Raw genomic sequence first — 16,465 nt, 5'->3', positions numbered from 1 at the left:
GAATTTTGTAGGTTTCAATGAGAATCCCTTTCGTCCTTTTAAACCCTAGTTAACCAAGACCCAATGTACTCAGTCTCTCATCATTAAACAACTCTCTCATCTCAAGGACCAATCTAGTGACCCTTTGCTGTACTGCATCAAATGCAAGTAAATCCTTATGTACACAGTATTCCAGGTGTGGTGCGACCCACTTATTCCTGTACTCCATATCACCTTGCAATAAAGGCCAACAGGTCATTTTGCCTTCCCAATTGCTTGCTGTACCTGCATGCTAACTTTGAATTCATTGTTTCAGTACACCCGCGTCTTTCTCTCTTAACACTAACATTTACAAGTTTCATATGCTCTAAATAAAATTTGCTTTTTCATTTTTACAACCAAAGCGAATAACTTTATATTTCTCCACATTATACTCCATCTGCTATCTTATTTCCCGCTCACTTATCTTGTCTTTTTAACTTTGCAGCCTCTTTTGGGTCTTCCTCATAACTTACATTTACACCTAGTTTTGCATTCACAGCAAACTTAGACACATTCCTCCCTACCTCTTCTTCTAAGTCACTAATATAGATTGCAAGTAGCTGAGACTTCCTGAACCAGCAATGCAACCATTTCTGGGCTTGATTCCTGGATGAATGGGAAAATAAAACTTGGGACTCAAATCCATGTTATAAATTGAATAGGTCCTTTGGAACTATGGAATGTTCTTATTAATCTGTGGCCTGAATCTTTTACACAAAATGGATGCGCATACACAGAAGAAAGTTCATGTTATCTTCTTTCCATCAGATACCCACATCTCACTCCACGACAGCCAGAATCTTATGCTGCTGGCAGTGACATCTTTGCCAAATTTTCAGCATACATCAAGAACACAAGTAAAGATGCCAATGAAAGTAAGTGCTGCTACCACAATGAATTAGTTGTAAGCATTCCAAACTGTGTTTGCAGACAGGGTGGAATGTGAATTAAATTGGTGCGTGTGGGTTTACGCGAAATAAATTAATTGCTGAGACACCATGCTCTGTTACCCCCGCCCCAATAGAGTGTCATTCATTTGCATCAATGTAACTGAAAACCTATTCCATTTAAAATCAATCAATCCTTGTATTATAATAATAAAAGGAGACATTGGGTTTAGGAGCCCAAACATAAACATCTTCATATCTTGAAGGAATGGTATTCTGAGAGGTTGGAAGTAGTTATGGTCGAGGTAAACTTTCAATAACCATATTATTGATGTTAATATGGGAGAATAGGAACAGGATGACAACAGCCTATTCACTCTTTGTGTTTCTATATCCCTTAATACCCTTGGCTAGTGAAAATATATTGATCTCAGATTTAAAATTATTAATTGAGCTAGTGTTATACAGCTTGATGGTGCGCGCTGATCAATACACAGACACACTCACAGACCCATATACACACACACACATACACACAAGTAAACATACACATGCAAATATAAACACACACACACACATGCACACTGCATAGGCACACTACACACACGTACATACACACGTACACACACACACACAGATAGACACACACAAGTAAACGTACGCATGCAAATACAAACATACACACACACACACACTACACATTCAGAGACACACACACAGGCACATCAAACACACATACAAACACACATGACTGAATAATATGCTCCCAGATTGGGAATGTTTGCCATTTAAAAGCGTATTGGGGATGGGGTGGGGAGGGTGATGATGGTGTTTATGATGTCACCACGCCAGTTCCCAACAAAATGATAACTGGACCAGTCAAAAAGTCAGGGACCCATCTGCATTATATTGAAAACCTAATTCAAGTAATTAACAGCCTGTCTCATTGCAATAATCTGGTCAAAAGGCAAAAGGTACACTTCCAGGGGGGAGATTCACAACTGGAGGAGAATCTGTTTCTTCATGGGCCAACTTGTTTCGATATAGCTGAGACCAGAGCTTGATAATTCAAACTCCATTGACTGCGGAGATGGCTCATTGAAGTGGGCAGAGGATCCTTGTTTCATGAGGTGGATTCAGAGGGCTCTCCTGATCTTATATTCTCCTGTCCTTTACCCAGGGATGAGGGTTGAAAAATATCTGAGACACATGGAGATCGTGGTCTCAGTTAGAGACACATGCCAGCGAGGTGAAGAGTAGGGTTAGGAGGAGGAGTTAGGGGAAAGGTGAGAGGAAATAGGAAACAAAGGGAGGCTGAGGATGCTGTGATTCCTCACAAAGGGGTTAGAGCAGCACCAAGCCCCAAGGGTCAGGGGGACCTCAAAAACCCTCTGCGGAGGCGCAGGTGAACCTATGCCGTCCCAAGGGTATAGAGGCAGAGATTTAGCTGCCTGCAACTGAGTGAGATTCAGTGTAGAAGAAGACTCAGGCTTTCAAGGGTGACTATGACAACACTTAGTGAGATGTGCTCAGGGGAAATATCATCCAACTGCCTTGGAGGCCACTTGATGGCTATCACATTAAAAGTGACAGTAGAATTAAACTTCTTTGTAACAGGCTAATTCCATGCACACCATTGAATCACAGGTGTGATGTTCCGAAGGGCAGGAATTGCATCTCCCTCATGCGGGAGGTCCAAAGGCATATGGTTAGAGCCCGAGGATTTGCACTCATTGCAGGTTTCCCCAGGGTTTAGGGAGCCATCAACTGCACATATGCAGCTATTAAAGCTGCTGCGAGACAGTCATGAACCTTCATCACCAGAAAGCGCTTCCACTCGATCCATGTGCAGCTGGTGTGTGCCAGGTACCTGACAAGCAGTCACAATGCTTATTTCCTTAGGAACCTTTCCATTGGCCTGCCTGGATTGGAGGGATGGTTACTAGGTGATAAGGACTATCCACTTATATTATGGCTAATGATGCCTGTGGGGGTGCCAAGATCTGATGCAGAGAGGAGGTACATGAGCGATGCCAGCACTAGGGTCATAGTGGGCCAAACCATCAGATTCCTAACAATGTGCTCCCAATGCCTGGACAGATTTGAAGGTGCACAACATCACGTGTGTCCCTGATGGTCATAGGTTGTTGTGCACTCCATAACATTGCCGTACAAAGAGGAGATATTCTGGAGGATGCTGACAGGCCAGATGTGGGCCAATTCTCTGAGTTCAGTGTTGTCCCCGGCCATGATTGAGTGGATGGCCATGAGAACAGAGATGCTTTAATACAGCAAAGGTTTCTATAGCTTCTTGCACCACAGCTACAGAATGGACCAAATCTCCTCCCTCACTTTCTCAGTTGCAGTGAGAAAGTCTTGTGGCCCTTATATCCAGACATCCTCCATCACCCCACACGAGACCACGATTCCTTCTGCCCGCTCTTAACCTTTGATTTCTTCAGACACCAATCACACAGCCACAGCAATCAATAAGAACACCAACATGAAGGGATGTGAATTTGATGTTTTTCCACGATTCTCAAGGTGTAACAGCATCAATATTAATGACCTCACTCATGTGCACTCATTCGTGACTAATATGGGTATTTACCAACACATTTACAAGTGCTCTGGCGAGTGCTCCCCCTTGCTTGCAGCTGTCCTGGAGAGAAATGTCTAATCTCTGCCACCTCACTTGCCCTGGATGACTTTGGTGAGTGTCCTCTGTGCGGTTGTGGTTTGGAAAGGCAGGCCATTCCAGGAGACTCTTGCAAAGATGCATTTGAGACTTTAATCACCGCAGTTATAGTTGAGGTGGAGGAGATCCGCTCCCACCAGAGCTGCCATGACAGAAGTTTCAGATGGAGGCAGCTGTTGCTCACCATCCCCCCCCCCCCCAACAGGACTGGTTGGTCCCCCCTGCCAACCAACGAGGTTGCTGGAGCTGGATGGACGACCAGTCCCCCTGTCGGCCTGGGTCTGAGCCCCTAAGCTCAGAGCCAAGCCAATGGCGTGCAGGTCAGAGTGCATCCTGATTATTGTGTGCCCCTCCAGGCCAGTCAACTGTCTGTTGAGAACATTTGGCGCTCTGAAGATTGCAGTGCTCATAGCTTGGATGGACATCTCAGCCATCCAGACCACAACATGAAACCTCAATGGTACACCCGTCAAACCTTTACAGACTGCATGCGAGCTTGCAGCATCTGCCACTTTAAAGATGAGCCCAGAGGCTCATCAACCAACTCAGAATCAATCTCTGGAACATCCCAGACAAGCCTCTGACTGCCTGCTCCACCACACTCTCCAACATCTGCACATGTGATTTTGAAGTACCCCCAGCAGTGGGTGCATGAGCTCTGACCAGCCTACTGAACCCTGCTGAAGTGCTAGTGTTTGCTGGGAGAAGAGAGAAGATGTGGCACTGTGTCTTCCAAGGATTTCTCAGAGGAGGAGAGGAGGGGGAGGTCACTGAAAGGCTTTTGGTACTGCGCACATTAAAGAGGCTTCTCCTGTAATGGAGAGATATCAGTAAGGGGATTGCCTGGTAACTAATCACTTGACACATCAGTCCTATCTCACAATAGATATAAACAGTCTGATATAAGACACACATTGACAGCGAGCCCCAAAGTACACCACACACACACACGCATATGCACACACACATATGCACACGCTCACAGGCATACACATAGACATACACTCATACAGAATCATAGAAATAGAAAATCATAGAAACCCTACAGTGCAGAAGGAGGCCATTCGGCCCATCGAGTCTGCACCGACCACAATCCCACCCAGGTCCTACCCCCACATATTTTACCCGCTAATCCCTCTAACCTACGCATCCCAGGACTCTAAGGGGCAATTTTTTTTTAACCTGGCCAATCAACCTAACCCGCACATCTTTGGACTGTGGGAGGAAACCAGAGCACCCGGAGGAAACCCACGCAGACACGAGGAGAATGTGCAAACTCCACACAGACAGTGACCCGAGCCGGGAATCGAACCCGGGACCCTGGAGCTGTGAAGCAGCAGTGCTAACCACTGTGCTACCGTGCCGCCCAGACACATATGCACACGCACATACACATGCGCATGCACACACATACATGCACTCACACACGCACACTCACATACACAGATGCACACATTCACATACGCACATGTACACATACAAAAACACATACATACACACACACACACACCATCTCCTAGCCAGTGACTCCTACATCCCGAATGAATAAGAAAGCACACACACGCATGTACCAAGTTCTTCTAAATTTGACATTTATGTAGCAAATGCATCTTTGAACACCATGTTATGCGTTTGAGTTTCCACACAGGGCAAAAGTCCTTATATGGCATGTTCCCAAAAAAACAAATTGCCTTAGAAATATAACAAGTGTGAGAAGCTTCCAAAGTCCAGGGGACTTCCATTGCACATTACCCTGAGAGGTCAACTCAGAATTCTAGTTGCCAAATATAAATTAAAATGAAAGAGTCATGACATTCCAGTTACTATTTTCTGACAGTTAAATGAATTCCAGAAGTTTAATACCGAGAGCTGCCATTTGGTTGACGTGAATTATGCAATGTGGTTATCGTCTTCCAGAATTTGAGAAGGCCCTGCTGAAGGAGCTGAAAAGGTTGGACAACTACCTGAAAGAACCCCTTTCCGATGAGATTGATGCCAATAGTACAGAGATGATTCTTGTTTCCAAGCGGAAGTATCTGGATGGAAATGAGCTGACACTGGCAGACTGCAACCTGTTACCTAAGCTGCACATCATCAAGGTACCGTTTATAATAAACCTTATGAAAATATGCAGGTGGTAGGAGAGGTGAAGGAAGCCCTGTATTCTAAAACGTGACTGGAACAGCTTGGCCCAGTTGCTAAGTGTCAGAGTCGGCCTGGTTCTCTGGGAATGTCCTGCAATGTGCCACTTTAATTTCACAACTAACAACTGGATAGCAAACATGAGCAGTGTGTTGGGTGGTTTATTTTTAGCTAATTCTGTTCCATCATCGGAGTATTATCTAGTTGAACCTAGGCCATTTTAAAATAAATAGATAGACTGTATAGAAATACAGGCTGTAGAATATAAAATAGAATCCCTACAGTGCAGAAGGAGGCCATTCAGCCCATCAAGCTTGCACCAACAACAATCCCATCCAGGCCATATCTCCATAACCCCACATATTTACCCTACTAATCCCCTTAGCACTTTAGCATGGTCAATCAACCTAACCTGCACATCTTTGAAGTGTGGGAGGAAACCGGAGCACCCAGAGGAAATCCACACAGATTTTGGGAGAATATGCAAACTCCACACAGTCACCCAATGCCGGGATTGAACCCAGGTCCCTGGAGCTGTTAGGCATCAGTGCCAACCATTGTGCTACCATGCCTCAATACCTTGGTAATGTTACGATCAGGACAGGACGTGTGCGCTGTTTACCTGGACCCACTACTCTACGGATTGTACCATCACTGCAAATGGTTAATTTGTTCACCAAAATGTGCAATTATTTACTTTCGCTATCATTAGATTCAGAATAAAAGAGACTTTAACCAGACTTCTTTTAAGAAACTCAGAAAAATTAATTTATTATGAAACAAAACTTAATTTTTAAACAAGTTGCAAGAACTGGTTAATGCACAATTTATAATCTGGAAGTTTAATTATCTATCCCATTCAAAATACCTCAGTGCACAAACACACACAATGTTGCAAGTCCATTAATGTGTTTCTGTGAGAGGCTTTTATTTAATTGATTTTAAGATGTTTGCCCCCAGAGACAGAGTCCACATGGCAGAGTCACATGACTATGGCAAGCCAGTTAGTCAGTACAGCATTGTATTTCAGAAACTGAAACAAAGGACAAACAGGGTCACTGCAGAGCTTGGGAGTTAAAGAAAGCTTTATGAAAAGGATATAGTTTGCAGGTTTAGTGCCATCGATCTGGTTCTCCCTCATGTGAAGATGGTTTACTCGTCCCAGTAGATGTCCAAAAGTTCTCACCAACAGAGCTTCAACATGGAGGGGCACGGAGCTGGATTAATCCTCGGGATCTTCCTTTCATCTCAAGCTCTCGGGGTATTCACATACAGACAAGTTACGCTGAGATGACGATTCCTAGCTGGATACTGATAACCACACTGCGGTTTAGGAGTGCATGTGTTGGACAGCTTTCCCCTTCTCGATTCATCCACAACTGAGATAAAACTAACAAATTTAAAACATAAAACTTAGCTTTATCAGGTGATTTCCAGTAAATCACCTGGACCTTTGTATTTAAAACAATACGTTTCCCCAGCCATTAAACTAATTATAGCTCCAATAAGCAGATAGCTCTCCTCCTCAAGGGCCATGCTGATCATTTAGCTGAAGTTATGTGATTTCTTGGAAAGGGCACGCTTGGTCACAGCGAACTTATGACCTTTAACAAAAATCCAAGCCAGTTCCCAAGTGTCCAAATAATGTAACGACCATCAAATCTCTAAAGAATATATATGGCGGGATTTTTGGGCCCTTCCCTCCTCCATGGCATGTTCCTCGGTGGCAGGAGGCAGCCCGCCATTGGCCCATGGCAGGATCTTCCTGGTCCCACCACTGTGAATGGAATTTCCCATTGATTCCATCCCTGCCACCCAGAAACATACAACAGGGGGGGTAGCTTCGGCAGGACCAGAAGATTCTGCCACTGGCCAATGACTTGAAAACCCCACCCAGTGTTCTTGAAGATATGATTTCCTAATAGCAATCACACTCACATAGTTTATTTCCAAAATCGCAACAAGGATTTAATAACCTTTAGGCTGTCCCATGTTTGAACCCTTTTTTATTATGAATTAGTTGCTCTGAACTGAGGAATTAAATTGGCTAATGAGCTGAACTGGGATCAAGAGCTAATGAACAAAGATCCCTGTTGCTGATCACTATTCAGTGATCCCTGAAGGAAACGTGTATGTTTTGACATCAGGTGAGGCCAGGACAAGTCTGAGCTATGGTATCTCACACACCTGAACAAGTCCAACAGCACTCACGGTTTAAGCAAACATTGACAGAATTGCTCCTTTAATAAGGTGAGCTGTCAGTACCTTATTGAGTTGATGCCCTCAGGAGAAAAGAAGAAAGACTTCAGCAACTATAGTAGAATCAGTCAATGCATACAGCTTTGCCTTTTTTTTATTCATTCCTGGGACATGGGCATCGCTGTTGGCCAGCATTTATTGCCCATCCCTAGTTGCCCTTGGACTGAGTAGCTTGCTGGGCCAAGAGAGTAGTTGAGAGTTAACCACATTGCTGTGGCTCTGGAGTCACATGTAGGCCAGGTAAGGACAGCAAATGCCCTTCCCTAAAGGACATTAATGAACCAGGTGGGTTTTTCCGAAGATCGACAATGGTTTCATGGTCATCAGTAGATTCTTAATTCTAGATATTTTTTATTGAATTTAAATTCCACCATCGACCATGGCAGGATTCAAACCTAGGTCCCCAGAACATTAGCTGAGTTTCTGGAATCCTAGTTTAGCGATAATACCTCTCCCTCCCGCCTGTTGTATATTCTGCCAGCATTGGGCTCTTGATAAAATGATATCTAATTGGAACCATAGAATAGGTTTGCTTAAATTTAATGTATAACATAATTACCTAGTTATGTGAAGGTTTAGGACTTTTTTTCTCATTTTAATTGTCTAACTGAATTACAAATATTTTCAAGGAGCATTATTGGAATTTTGATCAGTTAAATAACTTCAAAACCTGAAAGTGTATCTCCTGATCATTCTATTAATCTATTGATATACAAGCTATGTCTATCGATAGTGACCCTGAAGGTGCACAGTGTTTAGTCCATAAAACAGTCCCATAAATCTATAATGTTTGAGGCCTTGTTACAAAGGAGACAACTGTGCTGAAGGAGAAAGCATGTTTAAACTAGTGATGCAGATTTCTGAGTGTGATAACTAGTTTTATTTTTTTTCCACCATCCCACAAAATTATCCGGCAGATGTCAAACAAAGATCTATAGTGGTATGGGTTGGGTGGCTGTCTAAACCATCACATTGAGGTAACCTCCCTCAACCATGGTTATTTAATCAGTGTCAGGAACAGTTGGATCACAGGTAGCTTGAGTGTTTGTGTCAAGCAGATCTGGCGTTCTGTCTTTTTAAATCATCTGACTTGCCATGAGCAATACGAGAAAACTGCCAGTAAATAAATTTTGAAGTACTTAATGAATTATGAGATCAACAGTAATATTCAAACCAATTGATGAACGTTGCAATTTTAATTTAGTTTATATTATGTTTGCTGATGACTGGCTCTATAAATCCAATCGTTAACCTGACCTGCTGGTGACAGAGGTCAATGGAGTGAAAAGTCTGGTGGGGCTTAAACTGGGCATTCAAGTTAAAATTGGGTCTGCCATTTCTTCCTATGTATATGTTGAGTAATGTTTGCAGATTAGGGCTGCTGAACAACTAACATAATCAGAGAATCCCTACAGTGCAGAAGAGGCCATTTGGCCCATCGAGTCTACACCGACTCTCTGACAGAGTATCTTACCCAGGCTCTCTCCCCCAACCCAATTCCCATAACCCCTCACATTTCCCACGGCTAATCCAGCTAACCTACACATCTTGGGACATTAAGGGAAAATTTAACATGGCCAACCCACCTAACCTGCAAATCTTTGGACTGTGGGAGGCAACCAGAGTATCCAGAGGAAACCCATGCAGACACGGGGAGAATGTGAAAACTCCACACAGATAAGGTCGGAATTGAACCCAGGTCCCCAGTGCTGTGAGGCAGCAGGGTTAACCAATGTGCCAATGTTATTTGGACACTGTGGGCCTGATTTTACCAAAACTTCAACGGGCGCGAAATCGCGGTAAAGTTGGGCGTCGGGCCTATACTGCAATCTGCACCTGATTCCGAGCAAATCGCGGCTTTACTGAAACCCGATTCGGGCACGGGTCCAGTCCGCGCCAGAATTGGGCGGTCCCGACGATTTAAATGCATTTAAATCGACTTAATGAACCATGCGCCCAACCCTACCGCCAAATCCCACTTTACCGTCTTCTGGCCTGATCCGCGTCCGCGCTGTTACCGACCTGCAAAAATAAAAGTCTGAAGTCGCCGCTGCAGCCTCCGAAGAGCGGGGTCAGAGACTGCAACGGCTCTCTGACCCAGGTCATCCTCTGGTCGGGGCGGGAGGGGGGTGGGAGGAGGAGAGGGTGTGTGATGTCTCATTCCCGGGGGGTGGCGGGGTGGGAGGGGAGGGGGTGTGATGTATCATCCTGGGGGTGGGGGGGGGGAGGGGAAGGGGTGTGATGTCTCATCCTCTGGTCAGGGGTGTTCCGCTGTCTGTCTGCAGCCGATCCCTCCTGGCACCATCACTGGTACACTACCAGCCACAGATTACTCTTCCCTGCAGGTGCGAGAGAGCGCGAGAGATGGCTATGGCTGGTAGTGTACCAGTGATAGTGCCAGGAGGGATCGGCCGCAGACAGGCAGCAGAACCCCCCCGACCAGAGGATGATACGTCACACCTCCTCTCCTCCCCCCCCCCCCAGGGGATGATACGTCACACCCACCCCCCACCCCCCCTCACCCCGACCAGAGGATGAACATCAGAGAGCCGCTCTCTGCTTTTTTTTCCGCGCCCGGGCACGCTGTCAGATTTCTTTCGAACTGCGCATGCACAGTTCAGAGCTCCGATCGGTCCGCCAGCGCTAAGCCCCGCCCACAGCGCGGATCGGGCCGGAGCCGGCAAAACACGTATGGGCGCGCCGGAAAGAGGATTCCAGGGGCGGATCTATTTGACGCCCAGATCCGGCACTTAGACTCAAAATGGTAAAATTCCCCCCTGTGAGTTTCCCGGTCAAACCAAAGTTGGCAATGTAGTCCTTATGCATCTCACTGCGTTCATTTAATGTCTTCAATTCAATGTTACAGTAATAGTGGGTCTGACTGTCTGGCCTCTTCTCCAGGTGGCCGCAAAGAAGTACCGGAATTTTGAGATTCCTGTGGAAATGTTTGCTCTCTGGCGTTATCTGAATAATGCATATAAACGAAATGAGTTCAGCCACACCTGCCCAACCAATGAAGAGATTGAACGGGCTTACGCTGATATCGCCAAAAGCCTGCAATGAAGATAAATTGACTCTCAAATTGCTCTGACGAGTTCTAATGTAATCGCTCAAACACCCCTTCTATTATTTGTTGAATAGAGAAGTGACAAAGAAGTTTGTTCCACCTCCATTTGTTCACAGTACAGTCATAGCGAAAAGCCTTTTCAGCGCAGCTTGTTTACAGCAGTCATTGCTATCATTCTTATCTTATTCTTCATGCTGCCTCAGTGATAACGGACTGTCAAACTATTAGTCTCGTGTCGAGCATCACATTTCAAAGTGACACACTTTGCTACAGAAACAAAGCAGCCTTAAAAATAAGTGTAGAAATAAAGACAGCCATCAGCCCGAGATCCTGCAACCATAAACAATATGTAGACTGCAAAGTTTCCTCACCAAAACACTATTTGCCCTCAAACTTGGTTTATTTAACAGCAATTAGAGTTTGAAGCCTTAAAGAATTTCTCTTTCAACACTTCCCAGTATAACACATTTGCACTACACAATAACATCCACTGTATTTATAGAATAATATATTGTCTGATTTACCATGAACAATCTGTACAGCGTTCACAGTTTTGGCAACATACTTCAAAACGTCCTGTTCACAACTGTTTTTTGGTAGGAGATGGACTTTGTTTACTCACTCATTTGACCACACCATTCTCCTTCAATGTCTCTTCTCCATCTCCAGGTCGGGGGAACTGCTCTAGAATGATTCAATTCTTAGCTTTCTAATCATAGCCAAAGGATAACCTGCAATAGCTTCTCTTCCCACTCTCACATTGTTTCCTCTGGAGTTCCCCCGAGGACTTATTCTTTCCTTTACTATTTTCATCTATATGTTGCTCCTCAGAGTTAAATACAAAAGCAGAATCATAGAATCATAGAATCCCTACAGTGCAGAAGCAGGCCATTTGGCCCACCAAGTCTGCACCAACTCTCCAAGAGCATCTAACCCAGGCCTATTCCTGTAGCCCCACGTATTTACCCTACTAATCCCCCTAATCTGCACATCCTTGGCACTAAGGGGCAATTTATCATGGTCAATCCATCTAAACTGCTCATCTTTGGACTGTGGGAGGAAACCAGAGCATTTGTAGGAAACCTACGTAGACAAGGGGAGAATGTGCAAACTCCATATAGACAGTGACCCAAGGCCAGAATTGAACCCAGGATACTGGAGTTGTGAGGCAGCAATGCTAAACACTGTGCCATCATCATGCCCATTTTTATGCAGAACATAGGGTTTCACCACTGACAGTCCTGAGCTCCAACTTACCACCACCTTCTTCAACCCCTTAACTGTCTTTGTCACACTACCAGTCAAACATCCAATATTGAATGAACAGAAATTTCAACAATTAATTATTGGGTGGTCCCCATCATAAGCTCCATTCTATCCTTGGTAACTGGATTAAGTTGACCAACACCATTTGTAACGTTGGTGCTGTGTTTGATACTGAATTGGGTTTCTGACTACACATCTGTACAATCATTAAGACTGCCTGCCTCCACTTCCGTAGTATTTCTCATCTGCAACCTCCCCTTAGCTCATCGGCTGCTGAAGCCATTATCCCTGCCATTGTTACCTCTAGTCTTGATTATACCCGCATACCCCCTCTGGCCAGCTTCCCATCCTCCACCCTACGTGAACTTGTACTCAACAATACATTTAAGTGGAAGTGACACACATGGAATCAAAGACTGGTAAAGTACAATTGTAAATGAACTTCCAAATTCAGAATACAACCCCAAGGCTCCACAGAGAATCCTGGAACACTCTGTCATTGTGGTACAGCATCAGACTGTATGATATCTCAACTCCAAAGGTTTGCCACCCCTCTATCTCTATCTCAGAGCTATGTATGTGGGGCAATCAGACTGTACTTGGCCAGTAACTGGCCTTTCCTGAACCTGTCAGCCTCTATCTAATCCAGCTGCACCCCCACCCAAATTAATCCCCATTCTAGGCTCACAATACTCAGACAGACAAAACCAACTGAGCAAATAAGTGTAAAGGCTTTTGAAGATTCTGATTTTCAACATTTAAAATGTGTATTTTCAATTTGCATCAGCAACAAACAGTATCAGAAGCGTTGAGCTTGAATGTATAATTGAGTTGATAGAGGTATAAAATTCTGAATTCCTGTGAAAAATAGATCAGCTTTAGATTGACATGTCAGATAATCCTGACTTCCGACTCAGGAATTAGATGAATGTTTGCAGCACAAAGATTTATCTGAATAAATGATAAGAAACCATAAACATAAGTAATATTTTGATAAATTTGTGCAAATATGGAAAGTTGACATTGTCCAGTAGCATGTCCTCTAGAAATATCTTGTTGAATTACATTAATGAATTGTGTTGTTCTTTTTTAAAGTTGACTAAACAGTTTATATGCTTTAGATATCCCTTGTCGATGTGTTCATTCACCTTGTGCTCAATTACAGTTTCATTTTCTTTTGACTTATATATTCCATCGTTCCATTTCAATTAATATTTGATCTAAAAGATATTAGTATATTTTCAAATATTAAACATGCAATTCAAAAATTAAAACATCTGTTTATAACATATATATATATATATATAATCTGCTGATTATCCAGTTAATAATTAAACTGCTTCACTGACACCGGTTGGATGAATTTATCTTTGTATGTTAATGTGTACTTGTGTTTTTTGCTAACCAGGATAAGGAGCAATCATGCATTTTCTTTTCACATCAGTAAGAACTTGCGGGTAGACTTTTGTCGATTAGGTAATGGGGAATTATCATGCGTTAAGCAACAAAATCAAAGGATCAAAGTCTTCCAATCTTTGTAATGTCTTTGAGATTCTTCCTGCTGATGGAAGTGAAGGATGTTAGTGGTGGTAATGGAACACTTGTGCTCAATGCCCAGAGGCTAGCATTCCCAGCTCTTTTATTCCAATGCTCCAAATGCTCATCCCCTAATGCATCCGTGTGACATTTCCATTGCCCACATCAGCTATCCCTGAGGGCTCTCTCAGTGAGATGGTTATTTGAGTGCACATGAAGGCCAAGCAAATTCAAAGTCACAGAGCCACACACAATTCACTGTTTTAAGACAGCTCTAATTCATTCCTCATGGATGAAGCTTTCTTCCCCTTAGCTGGGATTGTATTTAAATCCATATCCATATGTAAGCACATTGCATTAGCCCGTCATGGCACCCAAGCACCTTAAGTTACCCTCATAATATGAGTCAAACAAATCCCAGAAACTAAATGCTAATCCTTTATTGCCATTTATATTTTATTTTATGACCATTTCATTGATTCTGGAAGTTCTCTGGTTGAGATTGGCAAACAAGCCACAACTTTGCAATCTTGGGTAATATGCACCCATCGATTCTCAAGGAGCAATAGAACTGATGTCAGTACAAAAGTGTTGTTTATTCACATTGTGTTCTAGATGTTTAATTACAAATGTATTTACATATCCTCTGGGCTGCAGCTTCTCATTGGATAAGGCTGGGTCTGCTTGATAGGAATTTTACTGAGTGCTTTGTTCTGGCATTGTGTAGAGCTAATTGCTGAGCGGTTGGATGCTAATGTGTTGAGACTGTCAGTCAGTCGGTGACGCAGTACTTCCAGAAACAGGCTGAGGGAGAAAAGAAAGACAGCACATTCACATATTGATCACAGCTGCGACAAAAGTGGACCATTAATGCCATTGAAACTGTTGATTACCTGAATTCACACTTGTGCCTGTTTGTATACAAATCCAAAAGTTAACAAAAAATTCTAAAACTTAAACATCCACATGAAGTTCTTTCTCTTCAATTTTTATTCATCGGGAGCCTATTTAATACCAGACTTCACCAGGAAGTGAGCTGTATTGGATCAGAGTTTTGTAAGTGTTAGGTGGTGGGTAAGGGGGGTGTCAGCAAGGGGAGGTTGGTGATGCGGGGGGGGGGGGGGGGTGGTGGTTGCAGGGGACAGGATTTGAGAGACCATGGAGGAAAGACAATCTGGGAGATAGTTACATCTTGGGAGGACCCTCCTATGAACCCAGGAGCAACAGCTCACTGCCAGTTCATGTGGGGAAACCTACCAGGCTGGCAACTTGACTTGAGTCTCTTCTCAATATATGGACCACCAGCATGAGCCTAGGGAAGAGAATTAGAGTGAAGATGTAAAGATTAGGGGTGAAGCTCTGGAGAAAATGAATAGTTTCTAGTACCTGGGGTCAGTGGTGGCATAAGATAGAAGTATGGAAATTAAGCAATGGATTAGTTCTGTTTGGAGTGATTGGAAAAAGTGCAGTGGTGTGTAATGTAAAAGAAAAGTATCGCTGAAAGTGAAGGTAGAGCATCAACAACTAATTAATACTAATAGCAATTTTAAGTCATTGGTGTTGTATAAAGTTATTGAGAAAGGCAAATGGATAAACCTGTTTAACCACATTAATGATGTGGAGATGCTTTTGTGGCTTTTGCTACCAAATAAACCTGTTGGACTTTAACCTGGTGTCGTTAAACTTCTTACTGTGTAACCACATTAATGTCAGTCTGCCCTACCAATGCTTAACTAAACACAGAGGTATGGAGGAAATCTAGCCCTTTATATACTGACAGACAGAATTTAGCAGATTATATTTGTAATAGCAGTTTTAGATTATCATCTTTCATAGTCAGGTACACAGAATTAGATAGAAATTACAGCATAGAAACTGGCTATTTGGCCTAACTGATCTTAGTGTTTACATTGCACGCAAGCCTCCTCCCACCATAGTTCATCTGATCCTATCAGCACAATCTTCTAATCCTATCTTCTCTCTCAAGTATTTATCTGACTTCCCCATAAATACGACTGTACTATTGACCCCAATTACTTCTTGTAGTAGCAAGTTCCACAACCTAACCAATTAGTGAGTTAATAAGTTTCACCCAAATTCCTTAATGGATTTATTGGTGACAGTTTTATAATTACAACCCTGAATTTTATTGTTTGCCATACGTGGGGACATTGGCTGGGATTTTTGCCCAATCCCATCCCTTTCTGGCTCTTCTGGACCCGCCAATGTCTACGATATTTTGAGTGCTTCTCCCATTCCGCTGCCAGATAACCCCCTGTGGAGATTGCCTTTGGCAGAATCGGAAGATCCCACCAGTGGGAAGGGCCAGAAAATCCTGTCCATTTTCTCCCTGTCTACCCCCTCAGGCGCCTTCATAATTTTCAGAAGCTGCATTGATTCACACCCCAGCCTTTCCTTTTCTAAAGAAATGAATGCCAGCATCGTTCAGTCCTCCCTAATAGCTTCAACCTCTCAGTTCTGGTCTCATCCTTGCATTCTTTTTGCATCTTCTCCAGGATCTTTGCATTCTTCTTATAATGTTCTACAAAATGAATGATTAAAGAATGACTACGCATCCAGGTCCGTAAA

The 16,465-nt window shown here is 43.4% G+C and overlaps 1 protein-coding gene across 3 annotated transcripts in view; it reads left to right on the top strand.

Moving 5' to 3' along the window:
- LOC144492972 (chloride intracellular channel protein 2-like) overlaps positions 1 to 15,544 on the top strand; it is a 50,434-nt gene extending 34,890 nt beyond the window's left edge. For 2 of the 3 annotated variants that reach the window (XM_078211702.1, XM_078211701.1), the window contains exons 5-7: positions 790 to 896; positions 5,524 to 5,705; positions 10,909 to 15,544. In XM_078211702.1, coding sequence (XP_078067828.1) covers positions 790 to 896; positions 5,524 to 5,705; positions 10,909 to 11,070 — 451 coding nt within the window. In that variant the 3' untranslated portion in view covers positions 11,071 to 15,544. The remainder of the gene's footprint in view (positions 1 to 789; positions 897 to 5,523; positions 5,706 to 10,908) is intronic. The other variant, XR_013497657.1, reaches the window with a different exon arrangement.
- The last annotated feature ends 921 nt before the right edge of the window (positions 15,545 to 16,465 follow it).

This window comes from Mustelus asterias, chromosome 4, assembly GCF_964213995.1.
Source record: "Mustelus asterias chromosome 4, sMusAst1.hap1.1, whole genome shotgun sequence".
In the NCBI taxonomy this organism is placed as follows: Eukaryota; Metazoa; Chordata; class Chondrichthyes; order Carcharhiniformes; family Triakidae; genus Mustelus; species Mustelus asterias.
The sequence above is the reverse complement of the archived record's forward strand: the minus strand, read 5'-3'. Positions and strand labels throughout refer to the sequence as shown.